Source organism: Gobius niger (genome assembly GCF_951799975.1).
Source record: "Gobius niger genome assembly, chromosome: 13".
Classification (NCBI taxonomy): Eukaryota; Metazoa; Chordata; class Actinopteri; order Gobiiformes; family Gobiidae; genus Gobius; species Gobius niger.
Window position 1 is genome coordinate 5,811,079 of NC_136864.1, and position 17,420 is coordinate 5,828,498.

Below are 17,420 nucleotides of genomic sequence, written 5' to 3' on the forward strand. Positions count from 1 at the left end.
CGCGCTGTGAAGTAGATCCACTTCAATGAAGAGGTCTCACTTATTATACTACTATGTTTGTAATGAACATACTAAGTACATTAAAAGTAAATCAAAGGACAGTGTAACATATTTGAATAACACACAGTTATATATATGAATAAAAAAAACACACACACGGATTTTGATGATGTGTTTTCGATAGCATTCCTGGTTTACTTTCGATTAGAGTGACAGATCTTACTCCCTAACGATCTTCACCGGCGGGAAAACATTAGACAGAGGAAAGTTCTTCCCCTCGTCTTTGTGTCCATATTTTTGCCGTAAAACGTGCATCATTCAAGCCATATAAACCACAATGAGGCGAGCAAGAAGCACGAGAAACAAGGGCCAGAACAGTGAGCCTGAAAATGCAGAAGGCGAGTCTAAAACCGGTAAGTGCGTTGTTCTTTTCGCACTAGCAGCGATCCAGGAAAAGCTAACCAGGACGTCATGTGCGTCATGTGTGGGGAAGGGATTGGTTTGGGCATGTTTGTTTGGGGGAAGAAATAAAACAACATCTAATAATTTACTGAAAGAAGGAGACATTTTTTTACTTTCATTCGTGGGTTTGTTTGCAATTCAAGATCTTAGTTTGTGAGGTTCAACTTTGAGCTGTAAGACGATTCAAATGACATGTAAATCTGTGTTACAATAATGTGAAGTTTATGCAATGTCTAATAATTACTGGTTTGTGCTTGAATTGAATTGAATTTGATATTTTATTTCGATCCATATACACATAAGTATGGGTTGCGTTGACGTGACATGATTATAAAGAGCTAAATTGAGCAACTGAAAATTCTATGGCGGTAACTATGGTAACTGACGAATTGCAGATTTTATGTCTTAGTTTTTGGTTAATATCTTTATTTATTTATTTCAGTGCTCACGACCATGCCCATGGTATGGAGCACAAGTTCACAAAAACAAAACAGAACAAAGTAATAACTAATATCATTTTAACAGAAGAACCTTTTTCAAAAAGGCACCAAATTTACTAATCACATTTTGACTTTGATTTTGCATAAGTGAAAGAAATTTAAACATTGAAGGATGAATTTGAATTAGATTTTTTTGAATTTTGAATTTGCATGAATTACAAATAAAATATCTCCAGGTATCAGCAACACTCTGGATAACTAGGAAATGAGGCCCTATGTCAAAAATCTTGAAATATCCCTTTAATACTGTATAGAGACTGCAGTAAGGCGTATGACCTGAGGTGGCAGTAGTGAGTATGAAATCACCAACTTGCAACAAGTCCCTTTAAAGAAGCTATCCCTGATTTTACTTCTAGAAATGGAATGAAATTTATTTTGTCCTTTAGTGTATTGTACACTTAAACCTTTTGCTGTGGGGAAAACAGCGTGGCTCAAATTATAAATCATTTGTATATATTTTATGAACTTTCAGGCTATCTTTCTCGCATTTTTGTGAAAGTGACTCTGAAAAGTGACGCTGCAGATTGTGAAATGTGCCGATAAACTTGTCCCTGTAAAGGATTTGGATACTACAAATATATTAGGAAAGTTATGAATGAGTTTGGATCTAACATTTTAATTTAGTGGCTTCCTCATTTATTGTTTGCTTAAAAAAAAAAACAGCTATTGGGCCTTATGTCATTCACAATATACTACTCTTTATATTAAGTGTATAGTTTTTCATTTCCTATACCCCATATATTACCGTGTTAGTTTTACTGTTGTTATTCATCATCATCACAAACCCATATAGTATTTATAATGTACATAAATGTTTGAATGATATGTAATAAGTATCATAATAACAGATTGATTGAAGCTCACGGTAACAAGATTTAATTTTAATGACGTGTGTTAAAAGGAGTCGAGGTTCTTCTTCTGCTGCTCTACTCAAATCAATAAGTATATGACAACAATCCTAAACGTGTGACAGATTCCTTCACACTTCAAATCTGTTTCCTCAGTGTGGCAGTGGAAAGGAGACGATGCCCAGTGGGTTCCGTATCCCGACTCCGTTTGCAGCGAGTTGGACACGGCTTTGGCCTCAGGGAAAACCTCCGTCACTGTGAGTCTCGGCTCCGGCAGAGATTACGACATCGACCTGAAGAAGATGTTTCAAATCAATCCAGCCACAAAATACAAGAGGAAGATTCGCTCCCACACACTTAAAACAGGTTCATGTTTGTTTAAAATGTGCCATACTTTTGTTTTACTTTCAAACTACCTGTTGGGTTAAAGTTGATTTATCCATTTGCTGCGTTTAACGATCAATATCCCAGTTCATGTGTGATCTAGAAATACAAGTTTATATCTTATGTACTTTGTTAATTGGAGGTTTAATGATTGTCAGGGTTGGGCGATGTTCCCTTAATTGGCCGTTGACGATGTTTACAGTGAACCATCGTGATGGACGATGATATCGTCCATTTTTCATTATAAGCATTTTTTTAAGACATTTACATAGCCTATATATATGCTGCATATTACTATGTATGTTAGGAAAATGTGAGATTGCAGGATAAATGGATCTAAACTAAACATGATTTGAACAGAATCATGGAACACGACTTTTGCAAAAGAAATGTGTTAAAACTCATGCGTAAAGTCTGAGAGGAGAACGACTTATTCAGAGCGTGAACTCCAAGGCTCTTATCACACTAATACAAATGTAAATCGGAGCTTATTACTTGAATTTGCTCAGTTTTAACGTAATGTTTAAGAAACAGTGGGTGAACGGGACAATATTTAGAAGTTTGCGTCGTAGCTACGTTTTTGAAGCTGCTCCACGCGCCGCCCGGTCCGTGAGCTCGTTACCTTGTAACTCCTGCACCGCCTCTTTCTCTCCTCTCTTTCCTCTCTCGGTCCTTCGTGAGAATAATCCACGCGCTCAGCTAGCTCAGTTTAAGTTTACGTACGCACTACGCAGCAAAGCAAAGCAAAACCACGCGTAGTTAAACTCTGAGCTGCAGAGAGAGAGAGAGAGAGAGCCCCGCGCATCAGAACTAGAGCAGCGCTGCGTCTTTACGTTAATAATTACGGCTAACACATCGTGGCTTCTGGCAGGTACTGAAACTAGCGTGCACATTAGTTATATCCGTAATTTAATTTACAGTGCAATCCCTGCAAAGTTTGTAGGTTTACAAGGCCTATAGAAGATCAGTGCCTGTTTCTGACAGGAGGGGGCGTGGCATCACGATGGTGGCTCTCCATCGTGATGTTGCTCATCCATCACGATGGACGATTATATCGTGATTGCTAATTGATTGCTGATTGATTCTCGTTTGTCCAGAAACAACAAGTGAAGGACTGGAAAACAGCGCTAGTGCGAGCAATGGAAACACTGCAGAGGTTAAAAAAGAGGAGGAAGAAGCAGAGGAACCGGCTCCAAAGAAACGCAAAGGGAAAAGCAAGAGCGACGTCAAAGCTCCCAAAGAAGAAATCAAAGCTGAAGGTAAAGACTTGGATTTCTCTCGCCAGTTAAGAAAACCAAAGGATCTGACTTTTTTTTCCTACATCTGATTTGTTTTGTCCATTAGAAACAGTAAAGACGGTGGTGATGAAGGGGAAGGCTCCAGTGGACACAGAATGTAAAGCTAAACTCGGAAAAGTAAACTTGATATACTATTTCTCAGTATCATGTTTTCAAAATCTTGTGTTTTTTTAATTTTGTATTTCTATTAATTTGTTTTCTCTCCAGGCTCATGTTTTTTGTGAAGGAAAAGATGTTTACGACGTCATGTTGAATCAGGTGAGTTGCATCAGCTGCCAGTACGTAATCAGATGTGTTCACCTTGTCTTCGGAAATGTTTTTGCAATTATACTTGTTAGTAACCTCTGAACCCTCACCTGAACCGAGCACATTTTCACCAGTTTCGTCGAGTATAAGACCTCAACAGGTGTCTGGTTTGTTACCGTCACATGAACCGTTTAGATAACTATAGCATAAAGAACAGACCAAACTATCCATCTCACTCCAAATCAATTGAAATCTTCATCCTCGTCAACGGCCTGAGCTCGGAGGCGTAACTGCACCGTTGACAAGCCTCTCCCGGCAGCACGTTTTTCAAGCTCTCATTTGTGAACTCGTTCCTCTAAATGTGGCCATCGAGCTTTTAGCCCACGATTAGATTCCCGAAACGAGCAGATTGGTAAGAGGTCTAACGCCAATCCGGATGTCCGTCAGCGTCCGCCATGATAAGAAGCCTCCGAATTGGGCTGTGAGTGAGGAAGGAGTTAGGAAAAGGAGCCTCAATGCTAACTATCATAGCTACTTTAGCATGGGGATCTCTGGTGCTAACTAACCGGTGATTAGGAGCTGTGTTTTTTCTATGATTTCACCTTAAATGTCTTTGTCTGGACACTATATTGTTGTTGGACACTGTAAAACAGAAAAGCAGCTGTTGGTGATGTCACTTCCCCTTCCCCTGTTTAAGGACGGACGGATTGTGCAAATGCTGCTGAAGCTCTAGTTCACTAACTGCAAAGAGATCTAACAGTCCATGGCTCAATCCGAAACCATCAAATTGTAGCCTCTAAGCACTAACACTAGCAACTAACTCCTTAACCTTTCATGGGGTCAACTGTTAGACCTCTATGCAGTTAGGGAACTAGACCTTCAGCAGCATTTGAACAATCCGTCCGTCCTTAAACAGGGGAAGGGGAAGTGACATCACCAACAGCTGCTTTTCTTCTTCTTTAAAGTTATTGGTGGAGTGCAAGCCAAACAAAAGTGCATGTCGCCCCCTACTGTACAGTGTCCATCAACAACATAGTGTCCAAACAAAGACATTTAAGGAAAAAAATAAATCCAAATGATCCAAACATTTCCCTTTAGTGTTATTTTATTTCAACAGCTGTTTCTTAAAGCTACATTATGCAAATGATCCATGTGGCTTAAGTTTCTACTAAATGAAAACAAAAGCATTTAATCCGTTTCCTGAGTTTCCTCTTTAACACTGACATGTGACTGAGCTGTGGAGACGACAACATGGATTTATCACTTTTATAAAGTTTGGCTTGTGCAGAATCTTAATTTTTAATTATTATTATTTTTATTATTAAATGTGCTCCTGTCAATCAACAGTGGTTGCGCATGAATCACTCGAGGGTGGGGGCGAGGGGGGTGGTTTTTTTTGGCGCAGTGGCTTGTGGGATGGCACATAGCTCCTAATCACTGGTTAGTTAGCATCAGAGGTCCCTATGCTAAAGTGGCCATGATAGTTAGCATCAAGGCTCCTTTTCCTAACTACTTCCTAACTGACTAACCAATTCGGAGGCAACTTGCCATGGCGGACGCTGACGCACATCCGGTTTGGCGTAAGAGCTCTTAGCAATCTGCCCGTTTCGGAACCAGCCGAAGAGTTACCTCCGCTTCTCGCTCACTCCAAACTTACTCTCTGCTGCTGCTCGATTAGCCTGCAGTGCCCTCTAGTGGCATGTGAAATTATATATTGGAATTAAAAAAGTGGGGGAAAAAATCACATATAAGTCCGTCCAGAGTATAAGAACTAAACTATGAAAAAAAATGTGACTTATTGTCTGGAAAATACGGTTAAAGCATCAAAATGGCGATCACAAATCAATGAAAAAAGCAACACAAAAAAGAGGCGAAAACACGACAAAAATGTGACACAAAGACTCCATGAGCAAAGTTATAATCACTTTTGTAGGTCTTGGCATGTTTTACTTTTACAAAGAGATTGACAAAATATGGCACTAATAATTTAAAATCTATTTTTCAGACAAATCTCCAGTTCAACAACAACAAGTACTACCTGATCCAGCTTCTGGAAGACGATAACGCAAAGTCCTACAATGTGTGGCTGCGCTGGGGCCGAGGTGAGACTTAACCTCTTACACCTGCCTGAACCGAGCGCGTTTTCTCCAGTTCGGCTTTACCCAAATATAAAAGCTTCTCGACTGGAGGGCAACAGCTTCTACACCAGTGTAACACCTCATTTGAAAGCTAAGGCCTGAGAACTGACAATGACTTTTTTGTCACGTTGTCATCGCTTTTTTTTTTTTTTAGTAACATTTTATAAGCATTTTGGTAACTTTTTCTTCACATTTTTGTTTTGATTTTTTGTTGCTTTTTCATCACTCTTTTGTCGTTTTGTTGCTTTTTTTTGTTGCTTTTCCAGCACGTTTTTGTCGCTCTTTTGCTGTGTTTTTGTCACATTTTGGAAGTGTTTTTGTTAAGTTCTTCTTAATCGCTTTTTTGCCATTTTTTTTGTTTTTCCAGCACATTTTTGTTGCTCTGTTACCACTTTATTTGCTTTTAAATTTGGTTTAACCTCGTGCCTCCCGGCCTTAACCCAGCGCTTTTTCTCCAGTTCAGCTTTACCCAAATCTAAAAGCTTCTTCGACTGGAGCTTACATTTGACCTTTAGAACTTTGTTTTGGACTTTTTTTGTTGCTTTTCCACTGCTTTTTTCCATTCCTTTTTTTTTTTTTTTTTTACATTTTCTTCTGTTTTTTGCCTTTTTTTTTTTTTTTTTTTTTTTTTTTTTTTTTTGCTTTTTCACCGTTTTTTCATGGCTTTTTTGTGTTTTTCATCTCTTTTTTTTATCACCTTTTTGTCGTGTTTTTGACGTTTGTATCATTGTTGCTTTTCCAGTGTGTTTTCATCTCTATTTTGATGCTTTTTAAAGAAGTTTTTAGATTTGGGTAAAGCCAATCCGTGTTCAAATGGGGGTTAAGAGATACTTCCACGATGTCTCTGTTGTCTTACTTATTCACCATTTGTTTCATTTCAGTGGGAAAAGTGGGTCAGAACAGCCTGACGGCGTGCGGCGGAGACCTGCTGAAAGCAAAGGACTTTTTCAAGAAAAAGTGGGATTTTTCAAGCACAAAAAATATATATTGTTTGAGTAAATATTTAGCAGTAGTTGATATAAAGTCTTTTTTGTTTTTACCACAGATTTCTTGACAAAACCAAAAACGACTGGGAGGACAGAGAGGCTTTTGAGAAAGTGCAGGGGAAATACGACATGGTGTTTATGGATTACAGCACCGACCACAAGGTAAGAGCGAAGTCTACACCATATAGAGGTGTTTTTCATTTTCAAAAGCAGATGCTCAAAATACGCCTTGATGCTCTACAATCCCGATCCCAAACACCAGCTTTGCATTTGTTTATTTGAACAGAAAAGTTGTGAGGGGGAGAAATCATTTTACTTACTTTTTTTCTACTTCCAATATTCTCCAAAATGAGGAATAGATAGTTTTCCATTGACGTCACACTCCCGCATAGTTCCATATGGCGCCATCTTGTGTGTCTGGGGTCTAATTGTTTGTGTTACGGATCATTGATAATATGGTGAAGAAATAGTGCTCACACCTGTGTTGTGTGGGGCTGATCCCGACATGACGAAGAGAAAATGTCTCAATATCCCAAAAGTAATTCATCAGTAAGGAACAGAAACATAAAAACTTTCGTACGAGAGATTTAAACTATGGCCGCCGACCGCTCGTCCCGGGTGTAGGGTCTGACTTTACGGGGCAGCCTGTGCTTATTCCGCCCTGTGTCTGTGTAGGAGTCTCATGTCTTGGATCTTATCTGACAGATAAATGAGAAAAAGTGTCATCAAACAGATTTGACAACAGGCTAGCTGCTAGCATGAAATAAAGCAAGTCTACGATGAGCTCATAGTAGACTTGTATTTTTTCATGCTGCTGCCAAACGCAAACCAGGTACAGTTAGCAGCTAGCAGAGATGAGACTCGGACAAATCACAGAGGAAGCCCAGGCCGTCCCCGTAAAGCAAGACCCGGTGAGAGCGAGAGGCGGCCGGGGAAGAGCGTGAGTCGCTCGGGGAGAGTGTGAGGAGAAGGCCGGGGAAGAGCGCGAGTCGGCCGCTGTTACTCTCTTCGTTCATCAGGAGGTAAACGACGTACAGATTGGCACTGATACACGTTATAAAAACAGCCATTCCTCACTGTTTAACCGCTCACATGACGGCTGTTTGTTTGGTTTGATGGACAAGTTTAAGTGCACGCTATGGCCTACGTGTTTTACTGTAATGATTACCGTGCATGTGTACATTACCATGATTGTGTTAGCCTACCCATCACATGGCTCATTGTGAGTTAAATAAAAGACAGACTACAGCGACTACAGAACGGCCGTCGTAGACACAATTATTCATTAAATGTGCATGCGAGTTGTGCATAAACATTGTCGAACGCCACACCAAATGGCGGCGCGGCGCAGAGGATCATGGGAACGGAAAACCATCCTACCTGTCCTGATAAGAGAACATTACAGTCTATAGTTTAGTGCAGCCTCTGAAATGCTTCACTTTATTACTCATTGTACAGAAGATACCTCTATTTACCATTTAACTGTTTGCACATTTCGATTTTGCACACAGTGCGAGCTGAATGTATCAAGTGAATTTCTCCATTGTGAGATCAAAGGATTATCTTCTCTTCTCTCTGCCTGATTTGCAGGAGGAGAATAAGACAGAGGTGGACGGCGCTGCTGTGAAAAAGCCCTGCACTTTAGACGCTCAGGTTCAGTCTCTGCTGGAGCTGATCTGTGACCTGAAGGCCATGGAGGAGTGTGTGCTGGAGATGAAGTTCGACACTCGCAAAGCTCCTCTGGGTAAGATTAGATCATGAGACGTGCGGATTGAACAGTCGTGAGCTGCGATTGTTCAAAGAGAGAATCGTAGCTATGACCACAGTTTTGTCGGAGCAGTTTCAGGCTGCAGACGCCAAGTGTTTAGCTGCAGCGAGAGCCGCACGCTGGGGGTAGGGCTGGGCGAGAAATCGAATCAGTTCAGTTAATTAATGCTTTTAAAAACAGATTTGGAAAATGGCTAAATCGTAAAATTGAGCCGCTCCATGTCCACTCAATGTGCGGCCATTATAGCAGCTTTTCAGACGCTCCGTAGTGAAATGACACCAGTGGAGAAGCAGTGACTTTCTGACGATTGGCTGCTTCACAAAGGCCACATGTTGTGTTTGAAGACTTTTCTTTCCCACTTTCCTCTGGTCTGCTCCTGTGCCTTTCTCTCACTCTGCTCTGAGCGACCATTTAACTCCGCTCCTTTCCCTTGAGTCTCCATGGAGACGATTGCCAATCACAGCAGAGGCAGGAAGACGATAAAACTAAAACACTTTCTAAAACTCCATGACTATTCAGAGGTTTTACTTTTGAGAGCAGACGAGGAATATCTAAAATAGAAATATATATTTTTAAAGGGTTATAGATGCAAGTTAACCATTTTATACTCACTACTGCCACCTCAGGTCACATATGTAACTGCAGCTTCTATATTAAAGGGGGGTATTATGCAAAATCAAGTTTTTCAAGCTTTACATCATGTTATTATGTCACTCCCTCATTAAAAACATGCCTGAAGTGTTCACGTCATTCACGTATTTTTGAGTAATCTGTAAAAACTCTGATGGCGGCCATTTTAGGGATAGGTTTGCCTGAGTCCTCCTAGGAACGCCCCCACCTCCTGGAGACGCCTCCGAGCTTTCGTCACCAGCCGAGTAACCAACCACTGCTCCTCAGCAGAGCCCCCTCCCCACTGATGCCACAGACAGCGTGTGGAGGGGGCGTGTCGGAAAGGGACAGAGGTTCTTAAAGAGACAGAGGCCTATTTCAAGACATTCACTACGGTCATTTTGAGAGAGACATTTTATACAAGGCAGTTATTCTAATTTACTGCATTTACAGACCAACAGACGGTTTGGTCATCATTGTAGTGTGATATAGACTGGTGCTATGTGATTGAAAAAAGCATAATACCCCCTCTTTAAAGTTTATTTCAAATCAAATCGATTCAAATAATAATTTGATCGTCCAAACTGAGGGTTTATTTCTGTGGAAAAGTGCAGGGAAAGTCGCAGTCGGACCCGCTCATGTCGGGCGTCTGTTGCTCAGGACAGAGATTCTTTTTGCAGCGAGACGAGGCTGAACGGTTCTATTTTAAATGTTTGTCCCTGTTTCACTGCTTGACCTGCGACTGTGAGGTACAACCCACAACGAGTGATCATTTGTTTACACCCGGGTTAAGACTAAAAAGCATTTTTCGTTATAAGGGGTTAGGGCTGCCAAAACCAACACTTGTGAAAATACAGGCTTTTTAAAGGAGACTGGCTTTTGCAGGTAAACTGACCACAGAGCAGATTCGAGCCGGATACGCCGCCCTGAAGAAAATCGAGGACTGTCTGAAAAAGAAAGGAGGAAACCGGGACCTGCTGGACGCCTGTAACCAGTTCTACACACGGATCCCTCACGACTTCGGGTCAGTGACGTTCATTTAGCTTTTGCGTGTCACGAAAACAACTTTGTGTCACTAAAATGAGTGAATTTCCAGGTTGAAGACTCCTCCGATCATCCGCACCGAGCAGGAACTGAAGGAGAAGATCGAACTGCTCGAGGTTAGGCTTTGTATTTAACCCCTTAACTCCCACCTGAACCGAGCACATTTTCTCTAGTTTGGCTTTACCCCAGTCCAAAAGCTTCTGGAAAAAAGGTGTGAAAAGCAACAAAACTGAGACGAAAACAATGATGGAAATGTGACAAAAAAAGGGGAAAAAACATTGATAAAAAGTGACGAAAAATTGATGAAAAAGCAGCAAAAATGTCACAAGAAATTGACAAAAAATGACCAAACAAAATGACCAAAGAATGACAAAATGTGACCAAAAAATGACAAAATGTGATAAAAATTTGATTTAAAATTGACGAAAAAATGACAAAAATGTGACAAAAAAGTGACAAAAATTTGATTAAAAATTTGATCAAAAAAATGAAAAAAAAAAAGACAAATATGACAAAAAAATGAAAAAAATATGATAAATGGACGGAAAATGACAAAAATGCGACAAAAAAAATGACAAAAATGTGATAAAAAATTGAGAAATTGACCAAAAAAAATTACAATTTTTTTTTACAAAAATGTGATAAAAAATGTACGAAAAAATGACTAAAAAGTTACAAAAATGAGTTGAATACCCAACAAAAAAATGATGAAAAAAAATCTGACGTGAGTTCGCCTGGTTCAGGCGGGAGTTAAGAGGTTAACTAGAGACGTGTTTATTTTAGAGATGGTTTTGTTTATGTAATATGCTGTAGCTGTCGGCCCTCTTCTTCCATCACACTTATCCTTCCGTTCCAGGCTCTGAGCGACATCCAGATCGCGGTGAAGATGGTTCAGTCGAGCAGCGACGGCGACGAGCACCCTGCGGACCGGCAGTACAAGTCTCTGCAGTGCGGACTCCAGCCGCTCGAGCCCAGCGGGAACGAGTTCCAGGTCACAAACCACTCATTACTCATCAGTTCTGTCATTTATGTCAATCCATGTGAGAGCGGCAGAAGCTCAGAGACACTTGGATGTGGAGTTGGGGCGGCCCGTGTGCAGATGAATAATAGAATGATGATGAACAGATGCAAGTTGGTCATTTTATACTCACTACTGCCACCTCAGGTCTTATGCACCTTCTACATTAAGCTCGTGCATGTATTTGTGCACTGTAGGCCTACTACATCAGAGGTCCTGATGAACTGTCTACAGTCAGTAGCTTTGTGTCGATCAATTTTCTGGTGACAAACTAAATCTCCTCTTCTGCACAATATGACCTGCTAAAGAAAAAAGTCTCTCACATGGGACAGTTGTGGCAGGAGTCCCCAAGTATTTATTTACGGGTAATGTGGGCCATCTTACCAGATCAGAAAATATAGTCCTCTGTTTGTGAGCGTGGGAAACATGTGCGCGTCTCCTGATTGGTCAACACTGTCAACAGTGTCACGTGATCACAACACAACAACGCAGCTCATGCTGCTGCAGCTGCGGCTACTACGAGCTTCAACCTGGCGATAGTTCTGTCAAAATGGAGATAAACGTCGACAACACGAAGATGCGGGACGTATTTCTTTGGATTTGATCCAACGGGCGGAGCGGAGAAAGAGAAGCTAACGGACTCGGAGAAAAGTAGCTGTAAAGTTTGTCTCCAAACTCCGTAAGTGCTGCGGTTAAACTCTGCTCGCGGTTGAAATGTAGCTGGAAAAGGCTCTCTTGAACTTTTGGTGATAAAGTTGCGCTGTTTGGTGTGGGGCTGTGGCCATGAAATTAGTAGTTTATGTCGCTGTTTTGAAAGAGGGAGGCGCCGCGTTGTTTTTCTGTCTATTTTTCACTCTGTCATTGGCCGCTGCTTCTGTGTGTCGCTTTGGAGACGCTATTTTCACTCACGTTTCTCCTGTGCGTCCAGAATTGGTCATAAAAGTCGTGTAATGTGTGCTGACCATAAAATATCACGTGAAAGTCATCATAGCTTGCAGAGTATAGATCCAGCTCCCAGCCCAACTTTGAGAATAGATTAACGGCGATTTTTTATCGCCCGATAAGAGTCTCGCGTTAACGCAGCACGTTAACGCCGCTAACGGCCCACCTCTAGTTTAAACATTTTTAAACTCCAAACTCCACAGGTTTAAGTTGATGGTTTTATTTAGTTGATTGTTTATTAGTTGCAAAGATTTGTTCAGAGTGGATTTTCGATCTTGTTTAGTTTTCGAATAAGCAATTTATAAGTTTGCAAAACAAAGCTCAATAATTTAGGCTTGAAATGAGATAAACAAAAAACAAATCGAGTGCCTGACTGGGAAGTTTGGAGTCTGTAGGAGCTGCTCAAGTGAAGATGTTGTTGCAAAAGTAATATCTGACTTTTTTGCGCCGCCGTCTCCCACAAAGGAAATTGCCATGTTAGGATTACAGCGTCAATATTTGTGAATAAATACATGTAGGATGATGAGGGAGAGCCACAGTTAATTACAGGAACTCTCCGGCTCCCTACCAACAAAACGTCATAAAATAAGCATCACAAAGGGTTTTTACTCTGACGTTAAAAGTAAAATGGCTAAAATTCTCTACATTGATCTGCAGTGTTTTGCCTTAATGAAAATCTGTTTTAGCTGATCCGTTTCATTTTTTTTTAGATATTATTAACACAGATCTGTTTTATAATCCTGTTTCTTGCGCATATATCCAATAGATCATTGAGAAATACCTGCAGTCGACTCACGCCTCCACGCACAGAGACTACACCATGACGGTGCTGGACATTTTCTCTGTCGACCGACAAGGAGAGGCCGACAGCTTCATCAAAGACATTCACAACAGGTGCAGCATTTACTGATGTGTTTGTGAGAGACACACAAGATGGACTGGCACCAGTTATTAGTTACTAGCAACTTACTACAACTTTATTTTGTAAATCTGGACCTTTGTTTTGAAATGTATGCAAAAATATGACAATTTATGGATAATCTTCAATACCTTCTACATGAGGAGTGAAGAGCTCAGTTACCCGGGAGGAGCTCGGAGTAGAGTCGCTGCGCCTTCATGTTGAAAGGAGCAGCTGAGGTGGCTCGGGCATCTGTTCCGGATGCCTCCTGGTCGCCTCCTGCGGGAGGTGTTCCAGGCATGTCCTAGTGGGACAAGGCCTCGTGGAAGGCCCAGGACACGGTGGTGGGACTATGTCTCCGAGCTGGCCTGGTGTCGCCTCGGGGTCCCCCCAGAACAGCTGGAGGAGGTGTGTGTGGATCGGGAAGTTTGGGCATCTCTGCTGAGACTGCGGACCCCGGGACCCGGACCCGGATAAAGCGGAAGAAAATGGATGGCTTGTACTGTATTAATCACTGTAGTGCAGTGGTTCTCAACCTTTTGGAGCCGCGAACCCCATTATAACAGGTAAAGGGGTTCGTGACCTCCCGCCCGGGGTCACACTGTTAAAAATAGGAACATTAGCCTACATAATTCAAAAGAAAAAAACAAATGGTTGAATTAAAATTCATCAAACTACGATCAAATAATGTCACTCTTGTAAAATAGCAAACACATGCTACAATAAAACATTTGATTTCATGCCAATGAAAATATGTATATTTTATCTAAATGATCTGGCGACCCCCAAATTTGTCTCGCGACCCCCAGATTGAGAACCACTGCTGTAGTGGCACAAAATTGGCACCAGTTATTAATTATTATACCAGCAACTTATTACAACCTTTATTTTTTTTTAAGTCTGAGCCTTTATTATGAGATCCATACCAAAATATAACAGTTTATGGTTATTACTCTTCCATAGCTTCTACAGTTTTTGTAGTGAATGTCGTGACACTAAATTTCCACCAGTTACTAATTATTATGCTACAAACTTACTACAACCTTTATTTTTAAGGTCTGGACCTTTTATTTTGAAATGTATGCAGAAATATGCCCATTCATGGATGCTCTTCAATACCTTCTACAGTTTTCAATGCAGTGACACTAAATTTCCACCAGTTACTAATTAAGCTGTTGAGTTTCCGTGCGCGAGCTGCGTTTGGACTTTCATTACAGCCTTCAAACTCGTCCGTCAAAGCTAAGAGAGTCTTGCTCTTCCTCTCGAGATGTGACATATTTGCACGTGATTTGTTTTGGCAGGACTCTGCTGTGGCACGGCTCTCGTCTGTCGAACTGGGTGGGGATTCTGAGTAAAGGGCTGAGGGTCGCGCCGCCTGAAGCTCCAGTCACCGGATACATGGTCAATATTAACTCTTCAAAGTCATTGCAGATTGTGTTTACGAGCTTTTAACTCATTTTTCTCCCTTCACGGTTTGTCCAGTTCGGGAAAGGAATCTATTTCGCCGACATGTCGTCAAAAAGTGCCAACTACTGCTTTGCCACTCAGCAGAATGACGTGGGCCTCCTGCTGCTCTGCGAGGTCAACCATATTTTCATTACCTTTTCCTTCATCCTGCTAATGCTGTTTATCATTTTAACTGTTGCTTTCCCGTCGCAGGTGGCTCTGGGCGACTGTAACGAGCTGCTGGACGCGGATTACGAGGCCAACGTTCTTCCTCCGGGGAAACACAGCACCAAAGGCCTGGGACGGACCGGACCGGACCCCAAGAACGCCGTCACTCTGTGGGTGTTCAGCGTGTTACTTTTTTATTGACCGTTTAACCTTGTTACAATGCTATTTCTTCACACAAACAAACCTGGATACATTTCAATCATACTTATTTGAGTAACTGCACATTCTGTTCATAAGGGTTTCCCATAGATATAATAATTAGAGATAGATTAATACCTATTCAGCCACATTCATGGAAAAGGTCCCGAGTCATCTGTGAAACTTATGGCCGCTCTATCTCCTCCTACGCAGCCTGTTCCTTAAAGGAGGGTATTATGCCACATCGACTTTTTCAAGCTTTACATCATGTTATTATGTCATTCCCTCATTAAAAACATGCCTGAAGTGTTGCCTTGGCACATTCACGTATTTTTGAGTAATCTGTAAAAACTCTGATGGCGGCCATTTTAGGGATAGCTTTGCCTGAGTCCTCCTAGGAACGCCCCCACCTCCTGGAGACGCCTCCGAGCTTTCGTCACCAGCCGAGTAACCAACCACTGCTCCTCAGCAGAACCCCCTCCCCACTGATGCCACAGACAGCGTGTGGAGGGGGCGTGTCAGAAAGAGTCAGAGGTTCTTAAAGAGCCATTTTGAGGGAGTAATTTTATACAAGGCAGTTATTCTAATTTACTGCATTTACAGACCAACAGAAGGTTTGGTCATCATTGTAGTGTGATATAGACTGGTGCTATGTGATTGAAAAAAGCATAATACCCCCTCTTTAAAAGGGCAAAAAGGCGGGAAGCGGGAGCCTCCACAGAGCTCCAGAGCGTGATTGACAGGCCCTGGAGCCAGTCAATGCACTAAAAAGGCTTCCTCTTTTAAACAAAAACCAGCGTGGTTAATAATATTTAACCTTCCCCAGCGTTGTCAAAAAAAAAAAAAAAAAAGAAAGAAAGAAAAACTCTTTTTGGGAGGTCAGAAGTCTCATTAGAATCAATGCTCCCAAGTGGCTCTTGGAGTCGCCCCTGGCCACAAGGGGGTGATATTACAGCAATGTCAGCTCCCCAACACCTCCCCAATTTTTTTGGCACTTTTTTTCCCCATTTGTTCCCAATTTCCCCCCTAATTTCCCCCCCTATTTGGTGCAGATTTTTTTTTCCAAATCTTTATCTTTTCCCCCTCCCCCACACACACTTAAAAAAAAAAGAAAAAAAATTGACATTGGAGCTAAAGTGGACATTGTAAATTAGCATATCTTATATATCATATCATATCATATATATATTTTTCCTATATTTTACTTTTTTAATTAGTATTTTTATTCATCAAAAAATACAAAATCAACAAAAATTTTAGCACTTTTTTTCCAGTTTGATCCAATTTTCCCCCAATTTCCTGCAACCACTTTCCACTCAATAAACAAACAGCCATTTCAATATTTATGTATTAATATTATCTTAAAGGAACAGGCCACCATTTTTCCACACTGGGATATATTCTTACCTGAGCTTAGACTAGTTAATACTTACCTGTCTGGTCTTTGTGCCCATGGAAGAGCTTGGTTGCTTCCATAGGAATACATTGGGAGAGGCCAAATGTTAACAACATCTTTGGTCGTTTTGCGTGACTGAGCGCACGCACAAAGACCAGACAGGTACGCATCAACTCGTCTAAGCTCAGGCAAGAACATATCTCAGTGTGTAAAAATAGTGGCCTGTTCCTTTAATGTAGATGATATATGCCCCCCTCCTCTAGTTTACTGCATTAAAATAATTTAATTTAGGCATTAAAATGGCAGTATTTCCTCACACTGTCCCTCCTCCTCCTCCTGCAGAGACGGCATGACTGTCCCGATGGGTCCGGGCGTGTCCACGGGAGCCGCCAGTAACCGAGGCTACTCCCTGCTTTACAACGAGTTCATCGTCTACAATCCGGCCCAGGCTCGAATGCGGTACCTGCTGCGCATCAAGTTCAACTACTCCTCCCTGTGGTGAAGAGTCTGAGCAGAAATGTCTCAATACTGTGTGTCTGCACCATGTGGGGAATGTTCTATAACTGTGTTGGATTTTGCAATAAGGAAGTTGATCTCCGTGGTTTAAACAAGATTGTAAATCCATTTGTGACCGGTCGAACTGTCGAAAAGTTGATGTAGCTTTTAAAGGCCTTGTACCTGATTTTTTTTTTTTTTACATGAATGATGAAAACGGAGCAAAACATGAAAACAAAGAGACAAAACAGTGACAAAATCATGGCGAAATCTAGACAAAAAAAGTACAAAAAAAAACCAGACAAAAACATGACACAAAAGCAACAAAAAACCCACAAAAAAGACAAAAAATCTTTAAAAAAAAAGGGATGAAAACTCGACAAAAAAGCGACATAAAAAGGAATGAAAAAGCAACAAAAACATGACCAAAAAAAAGATGAAAACAAAAAAAAAACACTTTTGTAAGTCTTAGCTTTCAAATGAGGCATTACACTTTTGCTCTCCAGTTGAGAAGCTTTTAGATTTGGGTAAAGCCGAACTGGAGAAGATCTCGGTTAAGAGGGTTTATCGCAATAA

The 17,420-nt window shown here is 41.2% G+C and overlaps 1 protein-coding gene across 1 annotated transcript; it reads left to right on the plus strand.

Moving 5' to 3' along the window:
• Positions 1–213: 213 nt before the first annotated feature.
• parp2 (poly (ADP-ribose) polymerase 2) lies at positions 214–16,883 on the plus strand. Its single transcript, XM_079569942.1, has 17 exons — positions 214–413; positions 1,967–2,176; positions 3,292–3,453; positions 3,539–3,609; positions 3,700–3,750; positions 5,744–5,840; positions 6,758–6,833; positions 6,922–7,024; positions 8,453–8,606; positions 10,125–10,263; positions 10,336–10,399; positions 11,140–11,274; positions 13,010–13,137; positions 14,443–14,542; positions 14,624–14,722; positions 14,801–14,925; positions 16,692–16,883. The coding sequence occupies exons 1-17, from the start codon at positions 338–340 to the stop codon at positions 16,849–16,851; spliced, it is 1,950 nt and encodes a 649-aa protein (XP_079426068.1). The 5' UTR covers positions 214–337; the 3' UTR covers positions 16,852–16,883.
• The last annotated feature ends 537 nt before the right edge of the window (positions 16,884–17,420 follow it).

Coding starts and splice junctions, on each gene's coding strand:
- parp2 (XM_079569942.1), top strand. CDS start 338: ATGAGGCGAGCAAGAAGCACGAGAAACAAGGGCCAGAACAGTGAGCCT. Junction 3,751..5,743: donor ACGACGTCATGTTGAATCAG/GTGAGTTGCATC, acceptor TCTATTTTTCAG/ACAAATCTCCAGTTCAACAA. Junction 14,543..14,623: donor CTCCAGTCACCGGATACATG/GTCAATATTAAC, acceptor CGGTTTGTCCAG/TTCGGGAAAGGAATCTATTT.